Consider the following 16,207-nt stretch of genomic DNA (forward strand, 5'->3'; position numbering starts at 1 on the left):
ATTTATTTCAATTTTTATACCGCCCTTCTCCCGGAGGACTCAGGGCGGTGTACAGCCAAGTAAAAATTCAATATATAAACATTAAAAAGAAGTTAAAAAGAAATATTATAATGTGGCTGAAATTTTAAAACCATTTAAAATCTTAAAACATAAATACCCTAATAAAATTTCAATCCAGTCCCGCTTGAATAAATAGGTGCGTTTTCAGCTCATGCCGAAAGGTCCGAAGATCAGGCAATTGACGTAAACCGGGGGGAAGTTCATTCCAGAGCGTAGGAGCTCCAACAGAGAAGGCCCTTCCCCTGGGGGCCGCCAGCCGACATTGCTTGGCGGACGGCACCCTGAGAAGGCCCTCTCTGTGTGAGCGTACGGGTCGGTGGGAGGCACAAGGTAACAGCAGGCGGTCCCGTAAGTACCCGGGTCCTAAGCCATGGAGCGCTTTAAAGGTGGTAACCAAAATCTTGAAGCGCACCCGAAAGACCACAGGAAGCCAGTGCAAGCTGCGCAGGATTGGTGTTACATGGGAGCAACGAGTTGCCCCCACTATTACCCGCGCAGCTGCATTCTGGACTAGCTGCAGCCTCCGGGTGCACTTCAAGGGCAGCCCCATGTAGAGAGCATTGCAATAGTCCAAGCGGGAAGTGACAAGGGCATGAGTGACCGTGCATAAGGCATCCCGGTCAAGAAAGGGGCGCAACTGGCGCACCAAGCACACTTGGTGGAAGGCCCTCTTGGAGACGGCTGCCAAATGATCGTCAAACGACAGTCGCCCATCCAAGAGGACACCCAAGTTGTGCACCCTCTCTGTTGGGGCCAATAACTCGCCCCCCACAGCCAGCTGCGGCTGCAGCTGACTGTACCGGGGTTCCGGCATCCACAGCCACTCTGTCTTGGAGGGATTGAGCTTGAGTCTGTTTCTCCCCATCCAGACCCGTACAGCTTCCAGACACCGGGACAGCACTTCGACAGCTTTGTTGGGGTGGTTCGGGGTGGAAAAGTACAGCTGAGTATCATCAGCGTACAGATGATAACTCACCCCGAAACCACTGATGACCTCACCCAGCGGCTTCATGTAGATGTTGAACAGGAGGGGCGAGAGAATCGACCCCTGAGGCACCCCACAAGTAAGGTGCCTCGCGGTCGACCTCTGCCGCCCTGTCAACACTGTCTGCGACCGGTCGGAGAGATAGGAGGAGAACCACCGATAAACGGTGCCTCCCACTCCCAACCCCTCCAACCGGTGCAGCAAGATACCATGGTCGATGGTATCAAACGCTGAGAGATCTAATAGGACCAGGGCAGAGGAACAACCCCTATCCCTGGCCCTCCAGAGGTCATCCACCAATGCGACCAAAGCTGTCTCCGTGCTGTGACCGCCCGAAGCCGGACTGAACGGGTCTAGATAGACAGCTTCATCCAGGTACCGGGAAGCTGCCATGCAACCATCTCTACAACCTTCGCCACAAAGCAAAGGTTGGAGACAGGACGATAATTTCCCAAAATAGCTGGGTCCAGGGAAGGCTTCTTGAGGAGGGGTCTCACCACTGCCTCTTTCAAAGCAGCGGGGAAAACCCCTTCCACCAATGAAGCATTTATAATTCCCCGGAGCCAGCCTCGTGTCACTTCCTGAGTAGCCAGCACTAGCCAGGAAGGACACGGGTCCAGTAAACATGTGGTCGCATGTAGCCTCCCCAGTAACCTGTCCACGTCCTCGAGAGCCACAGTCTCAAACTCATCCCAAATAACCTCAACAAGACGTGCCTCTGCCATCCCACTTGGATCATCGCAATTTTGGTCTAGACTATCCCGAAGCTGAACGATTTTATCGTATAGATAACTGTTAAACTCCTCAGCACGTCCCTGTAGGGGGTCATCCCGCCCCTCCTGATGAAGGAGGGAGCGAGTCACCCGGAACAGGGCGGCCGGGCGGTTATCTGCCGATGCAATGAGGGTGGAAATGTAGGAATGTTTCGCCTCCCTCATTGCCACTAGGTAGGTCTTAGTAAAAGATCTCACTAGTGTCCGATCAGCCTCGGAACGGCTAGACCTCCAGGTACTCTCTAGGCGTCTTCTCCGGCGTTTCATCTCCCTCAGCTCCTCAGAGAACCAAGGAGCCAAGTGAGATCTGCGCCGGGTCAGAGGCCGCAAAAGCACGACACGGTCCAAAGCCCCCGTCGCGGCCCGCTCCCAGGCCGCAATGAGTTCTTCAGTCGTGCCATGGGCAAGATCCTCAGGGAACGGCCCAAGCTCCGTCCGGAACCTCTCAGGGTCCATCAGGCGCCTGGGACGGAACCAACGCATTGGCTCCGTCTCCCTGTGGTGGTGAGCGGCGGTCTGAAAGTCCAGGCGAAGGAGAAAATGATCCGACCATGACACCGGTTCCGTCATTAAATCTCCTAATACCAGATCATTAATCCACTGTCCAGAGATAAAAATCAGATCTAGTGTGCCTCCCCCCGTGTGTGTGGGGCCATCAGTTACTTGAATCAGGTCCATGGCCGTCATGGAAGCCAGGAACTCCTGAGCTACCATTGATGACAAGCCGGCCGATGGCAAGTTGAAGTCCCCCATGACCAAGAGTCTGGGAGTCTCAACTGCCACCCCGGCAAGCACCTCCAGCAGCTCAGGCAGGGCTGTAGTCACGCAGCAAGGAGCCAGGTACGCGATCAACAGACCCATCTGATTCCTATGGCCCCACTTCACAAGGAGGGATTCACAACCAGCTATCTGAGGCACAGTGGACTCCCTTGGCTCTAGACTTTCTCTAATCACAACCGCCACCCCCCCACCCCTACCTTGGGCCCTCGGCTGATGAAATGCACGGAAACCTGGAGGGCACAGTTCAACCAGGGGAACACCCCCCTCTGTGCCCAACCAGGTCTCCGTAATGCCCGTAATATCCGCGGACTCCCTCTGTATAAGATCGTAAATCAAGGGAGCCTTATTTACCACGGACCGGGCATTGCACAGCATCAGCCTATATTCCTATAATTAACATTATAGGAATATTATCACAGACCATGCAATCACATAATGAACATTTACTAATACACCAGTGGTGGATTTCTACTGGTTCACCCCAGTTTGAGAAAACTGGTAGCGGCAGCAGTGGGAGGCTCCATTATCATGGACGCTTGCGCATGCGCAGAAACGCGCACAAGCGAAGCAAGCGCATGCATGTGCGCACTCACAGTTCCAAACCAGTAGCGAAGGTAAGTGAAAACCACTACTGTAATACACCTTTAATTCAGAAACACATCTTTAATTATATTTAAAGGAATATAGTAATTTATCCACAAATTGGACATGCCTGCTGTAATACAATGAAAAAACCATGGGACAGCTACCATAAAAAGCACTGTGATATTCAAAAAGATGCTAATCATAAAATGTCTGTTATTCTAATACATGCAGTCCAGTCCTATCAGAACTAGAGATGGACAATTCAGATTCAACTGAAAAACAATAATTGCCATCAACTTGGCAGGAACTGCATCTTGAGGCTAGAAAGAACTAGAAGCTATAGCTCAAAGAACAACAAGAAAGCATACTGCATTGTGAAAGCTGGCAGTTGAGGGTATAACTTGGCATAAAACAGTTGGGCAGATGGGATTATAAAACTAACAATTACTATCAGAGCGACATATTTTGGTGAAAGAGAAGAAATGACAGCAAACACAAGATATAGGATGGGCGAAATAGTGGAAATTTGCGAGCATAACTAATCTAAATATAAAACTAAGGTTTTATATTTAATTGCTTACTGCATTAAGGACTTGGTTCTTATATGATATTACTTACCAAAAAAAAAAAAAAAAAGACTAGTGCAATAACAGTCTTGGTATTTACTTTTAAAATATTTTATTCAATTAGACAGGAACTCACCCTGTTAACCAAGATTCTCTCAAAATTCAAATCCAGCTAATAGAAGCCAAATACATAAAGTTGCACAATTTTGTGATGAAAATGTACTACTGATAAACACTTGTAAAAATTAAGTCTTATAGAAGTGAATTGTCTTATTCTGCTCAGAATAAGCATACCCTGAATAAGATGGAATTGCATACCTCAGGGCGGGCAAACACATTAACTTTAGAACCATAAATCTATAGAGAAGAAGTACCAAGTTAGGCTGTGTTTATATTTTCTCCCTATTCATATTTATCGGCAGTACTTAATAGGTCAATATTAATAATTACTTTTGTTTGGAAAATATTTAACATAATGTTTCTTAGCTCACTTTGCATAATATGTCAGTTAGAACCTGATGAATATATTGGAAATTCTTTTCCCTGTCTTTCGTCACAGAAATGCATAAACAAATAGATATGCAAAAGAAATTTGTAATCCTATTAAACAGAGAAAGAATGTAACATGTATATGCTACCCCATGAAGTAATTGATGCTGAATGATGGGGTCTTTCAAAATATTGTTTTATATTTGATGATTCTCCAGGGTAAAAGTACACAACATGCTCTATCTTTTTAAAGCTAGAAAAAAGCAAAACGCATGAAAAATCCGAAATAAAACTGCCACCTAGTGACTGAAACATGTAGCTTAACTTTTGTGAAACGTTCAGTTAATGACCACTTCCATGAAGGATAAACAAAGCATATTAATTTTGAATATTTAGATACAAACTATCTTAATTAATAAAAATATACAAACTAAGTTTGAACAATGCATAAGTAATAATACTGATGCTGATTTTCAGTGCCAATCGGGATTCCTGGGGCAATTTACAAATACAAAAATTTGTATATTAAAAAAATACAAATATTATAAAAATATGATTATTGAAAATATATTTCAATTAAAAAAATTAAAAATAAAAATACATAAATAAATAAAAATGAAGCCACCCAGGGTTATTGACGGAGTTGGATGGCCATAGAAATTGAACAAACAAACAAAGGTGAGCAACTTAAGTATGAAAAACTTTAAATATTAATATTTAAAACCTTGGGAAGGCAGAACAAAGATAATAATTTAAAGATAACATATTCTAATATGGTCTGCTACCTTGGTCACATAGCCTTGGCTATAAAAATTAAACAAGTTAAGAGTTTCAAGTATCCAGGGATTGTCCCACATGATACTGCTCTTGGAAAACCCATATAGATTACATGAAACAATTAGCACCGAGGAGCCTAGCAAGACTATTAAGTTTCTTTATGCCAAAGGCAAGGAATGTACTGCAGCAGCATCAAAGTCATTTGAGGCAAAGGTTACGACCCGTGTATTTTATGATGTACACTTGGGCCAATTCCCTAATTACAAACCGCTAGAAACTGTTCCAAACAGGTTCCTATGATTAATTTTCCATGTTCCTAAATGTGTGCCAAAGTTATCACTAAAGCTAGAGACAGGATCATTGAAATAGAGGCAAAAGAATGGCATACTATTTAATTATAGGCTCAGGTGCCTATTTTTTTGGGGATTGATCCTTTAGTTTTGACAGATCAATTTCAGGTTTTAGTGCTGGTATCAACTAGCATTAAAAAGAGAAAATTACTCTCTTGGCCTCCCACTTGATCAACTATTGTCCTTAGAATACAAACACGTATTTCAATTGATTAAGAAAAAAATAGTTGACATGACAAATAGAACTTAGTTTAATATTACATCATATTAAGGAGTATTTCGAATTCCCTACATTGGAACCAAGCAGTTATTTAACTATGCTTATATACACATTTTTAGCACCACACATAATGTTTAACTATAACAGTTCTCATTACTAGGTGAGCTAAAATTCCTTTTTCCAAAATAACTTTTCATTGCAATTCAAATTTGATAACACCTACCGTATTAGGACAACCATCAATTTATTTTTTCTAACAAACCATCTTTTTTATAATATATACCAAAAGGATTAAATAAGATTTATCTTGCTTTATTATTTACCAAATAGCAAAAATTTGTGTCACAGCTTTAAACCCAACAACCAAATTGCTATAGAATTAGATCCACTATAAAGATAAATACGAATTATTTAAGATAATTTAGATTCCATGTTATATCCAGAAAAGTTTCTACTGTAATAAAGTTGTTCATTTTTAAGGTGTTAGAAGATTCTGCTCATTTTCTTGCAATATATATAATTAAGGATTTATACAGGAATTAAATCCATCAGTTTTGTTGTAGATCTGGGATGTTTGTTTGCTGAACCATGAAATCTGATTCAAATTATATAACAAAATATAGCAAGGATGCTATTTAACACTCACTTCCTTAAAGGAAATCTCACTGTACTTAACCCAACTGAATAAAAATACATTGGGTTACTTTGTTAGGATGTCTTTAAATACTGGTGTTGCCATAAAAATATGCAAATAAAAATTTCCTCAACTGAATTTTATTGGACAAGCTGTAGTAAGAACATTATCATGGTTTATTATTGGTTTAGCTGTAAGAAAGACAGCCATTCAAAATGGGAAATAATAAGTAGTAGATCTGACTCTACAGAGCAGCTATTTGTTTCTAACCACTGCACAGAGAACTGCAAATGGACAAATCACTGTAACATCTTCAGCATACATTAACCAGAAATCATTCATGAAATGTTCACTAGTGTTTGAAGCTACTCACATAGAAACATTTTAATTTTAATGCAAGTATTATTAGTAAAATTTAACCATGTGACATTCAAAACTAACATAATTCTTAATAATAATTTGAAATTGACAAAATGATAAATTTGATGTTCTCCTTTATGCTATTACACTATGAAAACTATTCCTGTCTTAAGACCTTAGGGCAAACTTCTGTATTTTAATATCGTCCATAGATTTATATTTAAAAATTACAACAGTAAAGTCCTGCAGGAAAGTGGGAAGAGATTTCAACACCTTGCATGGACACATCACTGAAGGTTAATCCAGGTTTCCCTGATTTAATTTAAAGTTAAGGAAGTTTTAAATTTAGCTGCTTTTATCTAAAAATATAAATAAAATAAAATAATAAAATAAAATATTTGTGCAGCTTTCTGAGATTTGGTGTGTTTCTGTAGTTTTTCACTCTAACTATACAAACACACAAAATCTCACAAAGCTGTATGTGGCATTTTGTGTGTGTGTGTGTGTGTGAGTTGAGTTGTGTGTGTAAAGTGTGAAAGTTGTTTTTTGAGCTTTTTGTGGCTGTGTGAGATTTTTTCTTGTTGCAGGGGCCATTTTTCTTGTTGCAGGGGCCATCACTGAATCTAAAAAATATTCAAGTCTCACACAAACTTTCTCTCCCTGAAACTATTGTATGCGACCTATCCCTTAACACCACTCTTCGATTCTTACTATGCTACAGAGCCCCTGACTATGACATTACCCATGCAAATATGCTAACCTCACTGCTAACATGGGCTACCTCTTGCCCATACCCTCTCATCTTCCTGGGCGACCTAAATCTACCTCTCATTAACTGGATAACTAATGAATGTACAACCGATCCAATCCATACTACACTATACAACGCTGTTACAAACCTAGGTCTTGAACAACTTGTAACTAACAATACAAGACTCAACAACTGCCTTGATCTCATCTTCTGCAACAACCCAAACTCAATTTACGGACTACAAATTAAAGAACCCTTTTCCAACAGTGACCACTGCACGATTGATTTTCGTCTCAATATACGTCCATACTCAAATCATCATAACAATAGTATCCCCATCTACAACTTCAAAAAAGCCAACTACGACCTTATAAACATTTCTTTCATTTCTGGACTGGCAAAATCTTTTTGCAAACTGCATAACTGCTGAAGACCACTATAGAGTTTTCCTACTTGAAATCAATAGAGTCATTAAACTATATGTACCACAAATTACTACCATGACCAAAAAAACCAAACTACCCATATCAATAAAAAAGCTTCAATCAAAAAAAAAATCCCTCTGGAAAAGAAACAAAAAAGGCTATGTTACAAATTTCAAAAACCGCTACAGAAACATATGCAACCAAATAAAAACTGAATGCACAAATTACCACACCAAGCAAGAAGAGAACCTTCTATGCACAAATTCCAATTGTGCCTTTTATAATTTTGTCAACAATAAACTTAAAGACTCAAGATCCATCCCACCACTAAAAGATTCTAACAACAAAGAATGCAATGACGAAACAGTCAAAGCAAACCTCTTCAACATTTTCTTTGGCTCAGTTTTTGTTAACTCCGATAACACATATCCGACATTCCACAAACGAACCAGCAATGACTATGATGATTTAACTCATATAGATTTCACAGAAGACAACGTTGGAAAAGCTCTTCACAACTTAAAACCATCGCTTTCTATTGGGCCCGATGGACTATGTGCATATTTCTTAAAAAAACTTTCCATTAATATAGCAAAACCCCTAAGTGTTATCTTTGATAAAGCTTTCACTACCAGTTCTCTTCCCAAACTTTGGTCACTAGCCACAGTCATCCCTATCTTCAAAAAAGGAGACCCCAGCTTAGTCGAAAACTACAGACCAATCTCCCTTTGCTGCGTCACCTGCAAAGTCATGGAATCTATCATCAACCAATCCATTACCTCACACTTAGAAACTAACAATCTACTCTCCAATAAACAATTTGGTTTCAGGAAAAAATTATCATGGAACTTACAACTTCTCCACTGTAAAAATATATGGACTACAGAGATCATTAATGTATAGTATAAAGAGTGTTGGTCCAAGGACGCTGCCTTGAGGAACGCCACTCTTGACAGGAACAGGATTTGATAAAGCATTGCCAATTTTGACCACTTGTTGTCTGTTAGACAGAAAAGCAGATATCCATTTGTGGAGGGGTCCTGAGATGCCATAGGATGTTAGTTTTAGGAGAAGTTTATCGTGTACTACTGAGTCAAAAGCTTTGCAGAAGTCTATGTAGATTGCATCTATTGATTTGCCTTGATCAAGATTTGTAGTCCATATGTTTTTACAGTGGAGAAGTTTTATATGCTCTGGTTAGTAGTGTGGTGTTTTTGGAAAAGAAGCTACGCAAAATTAGGTTTACAACTCTTAGAGCTTTTTTTGCTATGTAATTGCAGTGGGCTTTGGCACTAGATCATTTGACATGAAAACTCCAAGGTCTTTAACGGGATGGGGGTCGTCTGTAAGGTAATGTCCATCTAGTATGTATTTAGTTTTTGGGTTCTTTTTTCCTATATGTAAGACTGAGCATTTGCTGGTTGAGATTTGGAGTTGCCAAGTTTTAGACCAAGCGGTTAGATGATCAAGGTCGTTTTGAATGATAGAAGTATTGTCTGTGGTGCTAAATAGCTTGACATCATCAGCAAAGAGAACACAATTACTCAAGTAATTCAGCCAGTTCGCACCTATTCAGGAGAACCGGTTGTTGTTAACTTTCTAAGCAGTTTGGAGAACCGGTTGTTGGGAAGAAATCTTATTTATTTCCCCCCACTTTACAGGGCTAATCCTGTAAGGAAGACAGGAAGGAAACATTCTGGTGTTATTTCTAGCCTATTCTTTATTGCCCTGCTTACAGAAACTGCCTCTCTCGTTTAACCCTTATTACATTGTAACAGCTAAGGTGAAGCGCCCATCGACATGAGTGACGTTCAGTTGGGCACACCCACACGGTCACATGACCACCAAGCTACACCTACCCAGCTGGTCATTAGGGCAGAGAACCAGTTGTTAAATTATTTGAATCCCACTTCTGGTAAATTGTGTTCTGTTGTGTTGTGTGGTGTGTGTGTAAAGTGTGAAAGTTAGTTTTTGAGCTTTTTGTGGCTGTGTGAGATTTCTGATTGTTGCAGGGGACATTTTGGGTAAAGTGCAGCTGCTTTTAAATTGTGTATGAGTCAATTGTGTTGTGTTATGTGTACGTGTGTAAAGTGTGAAAGTTGGGTTTTGGTACCTCATTGTTTTTGTACTTTATTATTTTTATTATTTATTGTTATTGGCCATGCCGGCCCGGTCACCTGGCCACCAAGCCATGCCCACCATTTAAGCCACGCCCACAGAACCAGTAGGAAAATTTTTTAGATTTCATCCCTGCTCTGGGACATTGCAATCGTCATAAATCTGAGTCAGTTGTTAAGCATCTAAATGTAAGTCATGTGACCATGGAGATACTGTAATGGTCGTAAGTATGAAAAATGGTCATAAGTCATTTTTTCCAGTGAAAGATTGCTTATACCCCTAAATAACCCCCCCCCAAAACCTTCTCTATTTCACTGGTTTGAATATTCCTTGATTTATGCTAGTTTGTAATCAAAGACAGTTAATTTAAGAGATCTATCATCTTGAAGCTAGAGCAATATCTCAAAAAATGTCTTTATAGCACAGAAAATACCATAAATCTTCTGAGCAGCTATGCATTGCATTTCAAAGGCAGATCAGCAAAATCATCTCAATTGTGATTCAAATGTATTTCACCTTCAAAAGTGCTTAGACTACAAACAGAATCTGACATATTTTTCAATTTATGGAGAGAGAATATTCTCAAATAACCTTTTATAAACTCATCTATTATTTACATATAGTGTGAACTGTCTTATAATGAAACTCATAGAGAAATAGACCAAAAGCTTCTCAAACAAATTACTTCTCATCATTACCAAACACATGTAACTATTGTAGAAAATTATAAGTGTAAAAAGCAAAACTGGAAAGGGTAGAAAAACCAAGGTCCCAGACAAAGATCCATTCACCAAAGGCAAAAGAAATGTTCATTTTTATAGAAAAAGTCACAAACTTGAGATTTGGTGATAAAATACTGAAAATATATTCTAACAATGGGAAATCATAAATAAACTTGTAATCTATTTTATACTGATACTATTAATTGGGGTTTATCTTGGATGTAGCCATGATTGAGTAGTATGGTAGCACTGAATATAGAAGATCTCAGATTTGTTATCTTTAGGTAGGAACCCTGTCTAAATAATTGGAGCTGTTTTCAGCCTTTTGTGAGGCAATATTGAGCAAGAAAAACAGCTTTTTATATTTTCATTTTGTATATATTCAGGTGCATAAATGGCACTGTTTTAAAAAACAGATGGTCCCATTTATTTCACTTCTGGATCCTATCGGGATTTGTAATAACCTCCACTGAAATCAATGAGAAATGCCTATAGGCATGACATGGAGTTTAATTTTAATAAAGATAAAGACAAACTCCATAACTTTCCAGAAACATTTCCAATATGTCATATTTGACTTTATCTCTGAATGCTTTTCAACAACTTCTATCCCTGAAAGAAATGAATAATTTTAATAAAGTTATATGTATGAATTGATTTCCTTTAAATTGGCCATCTTACCTTTTCCACTGGTACATTTTCTTCACAAGTTGTTACACTAGCCTTTCTTGATGCTGTTTTTGATCTACTCAGTCTACGAGATACTTTTTCTCTAAGCAAAGTAGCATATCCAATGTGCTCATAAATAGGATTTGTCGTCATTTTGGAAATATATTCAGAAGCCTTGGTCTCTATATACAGTGTTATTAAGCCATCTGTTACCAAATCATGGATTGATTCAAATCTCTTCTCCCCTACAAAGTGCTTTCCATCATAGAAAAGACGGTAATTTAAGGTCTGATTCCCAAATCTGCATTAAAACACAGTAAAGGTGTTTGAGCACCACAATTGTATTTTTTATAATTATATACATTTTAAATAAACATTATTAAAATAGTGGAGAAAAACGTTATGTAATAAAGATTGTATACAATAAAGTAGGTGTAACAAAAAATGATGGACCAGTGCGGAAGAAAAATTCCAAATTATTTACCATGAATTAATCATTGCAATTAAGTTTAGAATAATTCAATCTCTACTGTTCTTTCAAAGTAAATATTTTCTCATCCATCTCCTGACAGAATTTAACATAGTTAATTTTTACATTACACTATTGATTGCTGTTAGCAGTTTCCCTGTTAAGTAAGAATTGCAGCTAATTTCAACTTTAAAAATAAATGATAACAGTGGAAACGTAATTGCATTTTAAACACCTGGGGAAAATTTGCTTTTCAGGGGAAAAAGTTAATATATGAGATCACAAGATCTTGTTATATGATCGTTGTTCATATTTTTACATTTTGTAGTTTAGGTCTGCATTGATTTTTATTAAGATAAGGCAGGGGTAAAATGCTCCTGGTTCAGACTGGTTCACCTGATCCAATAGCGATGGCGGGTGGATGGTTCGGAGAACCGGTAACAAAAATCCCTGCCCCCCCATACTCAGCTAATCCACACGATCATCAGAGATTTTTTTTTTAAACTTTTAAAAGCATTTATTCTTCGGCTGAAAAAATACTTTTAAAAGTAAAAAAAAAAGCCTCTGATGATCGTGTGGCTCAGCTGGGATATCAAAACCTTTTAAAAGCATTTTTTCTACAACCTCTTCAGCCAGAGGTTGTAAAAAATGCTTTTAAAAGGCTCTGACGATCCCAGCTGAGTTGCTTGATCATCAGAGGCTTTTTTTCCTTTTAAAGGCAAAAAAATGTTTTTAAAAGAAAACAAAAGCCTCTGATGATCAGGCAACTCAGCTGGGATCGTCAGAGCCTTTTAAAAGCATTTTTTACAACCTCTTCAGCTGAAGAGGTTGTAGAAAAAATGCTTTTAAAAGTAAAAAAAAAAAAAGTTGGCCACGCCCACCCAGTCACATTACCACCACCACCACCAAGCCATGTCCACAGAACCAGTAGTAACAAATTTTACATTTCACCACTGTGGTAAGGTAGTTTCATATTCCTCAATTTTTCTGTTTGAAAATGCAGTGACTACATTTATTCAACACTGTACATTTTGTAAATTATATTTTAAATGCTTTATAAATAGCTTGCTAAAATCCAGCTTGCTAAAAGTCAACAAGTTTGCAATATATAATAATTTCAAAGGCTGAAATAATTCAACTTCTCCAGTTGTTTTGGACTATAACACCTGTCATTTACATCTTCTTGTTTGGATTTTACAGTCAGTAAAAACAAGACCAGAAGCTGACTGTGGCTCAGATCATGAGCTTCTTGTAAAAGTTAGGTTTAAATTGGGAAAATCAAATTGGGAATAGTAGGGAAAAGCACTAGGTCACTCAGGTATGACCTAAATCATATTCCTGATGAATATACATTAGAGGTGACAAATCAGGGACAGGTTCCAAATCCTGTCGCTACTGGTTCACTCGTGCATTCATGTGCGCTCGTGTGTGCGCAGGACACTTCTGCACAGGAGCAGAATCTGTTAGATCTGATAGACAAGAGTGCCTGAAGAACTATGGACAGAGGTTCGCAACGCTGTACAAGAGGTAGCAACTAAAACCATCCCAAAGAAAAAGAAATGAAAGAAAGCAAAATGGCTGTCTGAGGAAGTTTTGCAAATAGCTGAGGAAAGAAGAGAAGCGAAAGGCAAGGGAGAAAGAGAAAGATACACCCAGTTGAAAGCAGAATTCCAGAGAATAGCTAGAAGAGATAAGAATGCCTTCTTAAATGAACAGTGCAAAGTAATAGAAGAAAACAATAGAATAGGAAGGGCCAGAGATCTCTTCAAGGAAATTGGAGATATAAAGGGAATATTTCATGCAAAGATGGGCATGATAAAGGATCAGAATGGCAGGGACATAACAGAGGCAGAAGAGATTAAAAAGAGGTGGCAAAATTACAAAGAAGAACTATACAAGAATGAGCTTAACATCCCTGATAACCACGATGGGGTGGTCACTGACCTCGAGCCAGACATCCAAGAATGTAAAGTCAAATGGGCCTTATGAAATCTGAGCAACAACAAAGCTAGTGAAAGTGACAGTATTCCAGCTGAGCTATTCAAAATCTTAAAAAACGATGGAGTAAAAGTGCTACACTCAATTTGCCAGCAAATTTGGAAAACTAAACAGTGGCCACATGATTGGAAAAGGTCAGTTTACATTCCAATTCCAAAGAAAGGCAATGCCAAGGAATGTTCAAACTATCGCACCATTGCACTCATTTCACCTGCTAGTAAAGTTATGCTTAAAATCCTACAAGCTAGGCTCTAGCAGTATGTAGATTGAGAACTACCAGAAGTAGTGGCAGGATTTGAAAGAGGCAGACGAACTAGAGATCAATTGCCAACATACAATGGATCATGGAGAAAGCTAGGGAGTTCCAGAAAAACGTCTACTTCTGGTTCATTGACTAAGCTAAAGCCTTTGATTGTGTGGATCACAACAAATTGTGGCAAGTTCTTAAAAAGATGGGAGTACCAGACATCTTATTTGTCTCTTGAGAAACCTATATGCGAGTCAAGAAGGAACAGTGAGAACTGGACACGGAACCACTGATTGGTTCAAAATTGAGAAAGGAGTCCGATAAGGCTTTATACTGTCGCCCTGCCTTTTTAACTTATATGAAGAGCACATCATGAGAAAGGTGGGGCTAGAAGAATCAAAAGTTGGAATTAAGATTGCCGGGAGAAATATCAACAACCTCAGATATGCAGATGATACCACTTTAATGCCAGAAAGTGAAGAGGAATTAAAGAGCCTCTTGATGCAGGTGAAGAAGGAGAGTACAAAAGTTGGTTTGAAACTCAACATTAAGAAAACTAAGATGGCATCCAGCCCTCTCAATTCCTGGCAAATAGATGGAGAAGAAATGGAGGTAGTGACAGATTTTATTTTCCTGGGCTCCAAGATCACCACAGATGGGAACTGCAGCCAAGAAATTAAAATACATTTGCTCCTGGGGAGGAAAGCTATGGTAAACTTAGAAAGCATACAAAAAACAGAGACATCACTCTGCCAACAAAAGTGTGTATAGTCAAGGCCATGGTATTCCCAGTTGCAATGTATGGCTGTCATAGTTGGACTATAAGAAAGGCCTTTGAACTATGGTGCTGGAGAAGACTCCTATGAGTCCCTGGGACTGCAATGCGATCAAACCAGTCAGTCCTAGAGGAGATCAACCCTGACTAATCTTTAGAAGGCCAGGTCCTGAAGATGAAACTCAAATACTTTGGCGACCTAATGAGAAGGAAGGACGCACTGGAGAACTGCCTAATGCTGGGAAAGATTGAGAGCAAAAGAAGAAGGGGATGATAGAGAATGAGGTGGCTGGATGGAGTCACTGAAGCCGTAGACATGAGCTTAAATGAATTCCAGGCTGGTAGAGGACAGGAAAGCCTGGAGGAACATTGTCCATGGGGTCGTGATGGGTCGGACACAGCTTTGCAACTAACAACAACAACAATATATTACATCACGTTTTAAGATATAGTTTGCATGTATTTATTCACATGTCATTAACGAATTATCTCTTATATTATGAGATTAGAAAACGTTTCTTAAAACTTATGAATAAATGTGACAGAATTTACCTAAGGGCCAGAGTGTAGCACCCAGGTTGTCGCTGACTTTCTCTAAGAATATATGCTCCCTCTACTCCTCCAAGTAATTCATCAGCTTGCTCACGAGAAATGATCCCATGAAATCTAGAAACACAAAAGCAATTTATAATTCTTAGGGGGATGGGTGAATAAATAAATCAGAAGCATTTGATTTTGGAAGGTTGGGGAAAAAAATAGAAGAATAAAACACAGAAGTTTCTAACAACCCCTGCCCCAAAAGGCTAACACTATTAATATGTGAAGCTGGAAGTTTTTCAATGGAAAGAGATTAAAATTGAAATCCCATTGTATTATTTTTTTTAAAAGATGGACTGCCTTGCCATTTAAACATTTAGTGTTATATCTTGTTCAATTTTCCTGGAAGGCTCTGCATCTCCCTACGATCACATAATTGCATTTTGGGTACTTTACATCTGTTTTAAGAGCATCCTATTAAGCCAGCTCAAAATGATGATGTTTCAAGCTGTGAACACTCAAAGCATGGTCAGCATGGTTCAAGTTTATTTATTTATTGATAATTTATACTCCACCTTTTAAAATTATTTTTACAAATAACTCGAGACAGCAAAACTTATCTAACACACCTTCTTCTTCGTCAGATTCAAAACTGAAATGTTTTGCACACTCCTGTTCAGAAATATTCACATTAGAAAGAATCCATTTAAAAAATAATAATCAAAGTTTTGCTGATTATTAGATAATGTATGCCATATGAAATAACAAATAGTTTAATACATACTCTCTTCCATAATATTTTGGTCTGTTCTCCACCTAAATGCAATTAAAAAAAAAGGAAAATTATTAGATTTGAACTAATAATATTAAAAAAAAATCAGGTAAAAGTTAGCCCCAAATATATGATTTTTTACATT

General features: G+C 38.6%; 1 protein-coding gene across 1 annotated transcript in view; it reads right to left on the minus strand.

The window, feature by feature from the left end:
• CHN2 (chimerin 2) overlaps positions 1–16,207 on the minus strand; it is a 128,551-nt gene that overhangs the window by 68,148 nt on the left and 44,196 nt on the right. Inside the window, exons 4-6 of the mRNA XM_058184120.1 lie at positions 16,075–16,106; positions 15,306–15,419; positions 11,277–11,565 (exon numbers count right to left, since the gene is read on the minus strand). Of these exons, the coding sequence (XP_058040103.1) occupies positions 11,277–11,565; positions 15,306–15,419; positions 16,075–16,106 (435 nt within the window). The remainder of the gene's footprint in view (positions 1–11,276; positions 11,566–15,305; positions 15,420–16,074; positions 16,107–16,207) is intronic.

The sequence above is a fragment of the Ahaetulla prasina genome, chromosome 4 (assembly GCF_028640845.1).
Source record: "Ahaetulla prasina isolate Xishuangbanna chromosome 4, ASM2864084v1, whole genome shotgun sequence".
NCBI lineage: Eukaryota > Metazoa > Chordata > Lepidosauria > Squamata > Colubridae > Ahaetulla > Ahaetulla prasina.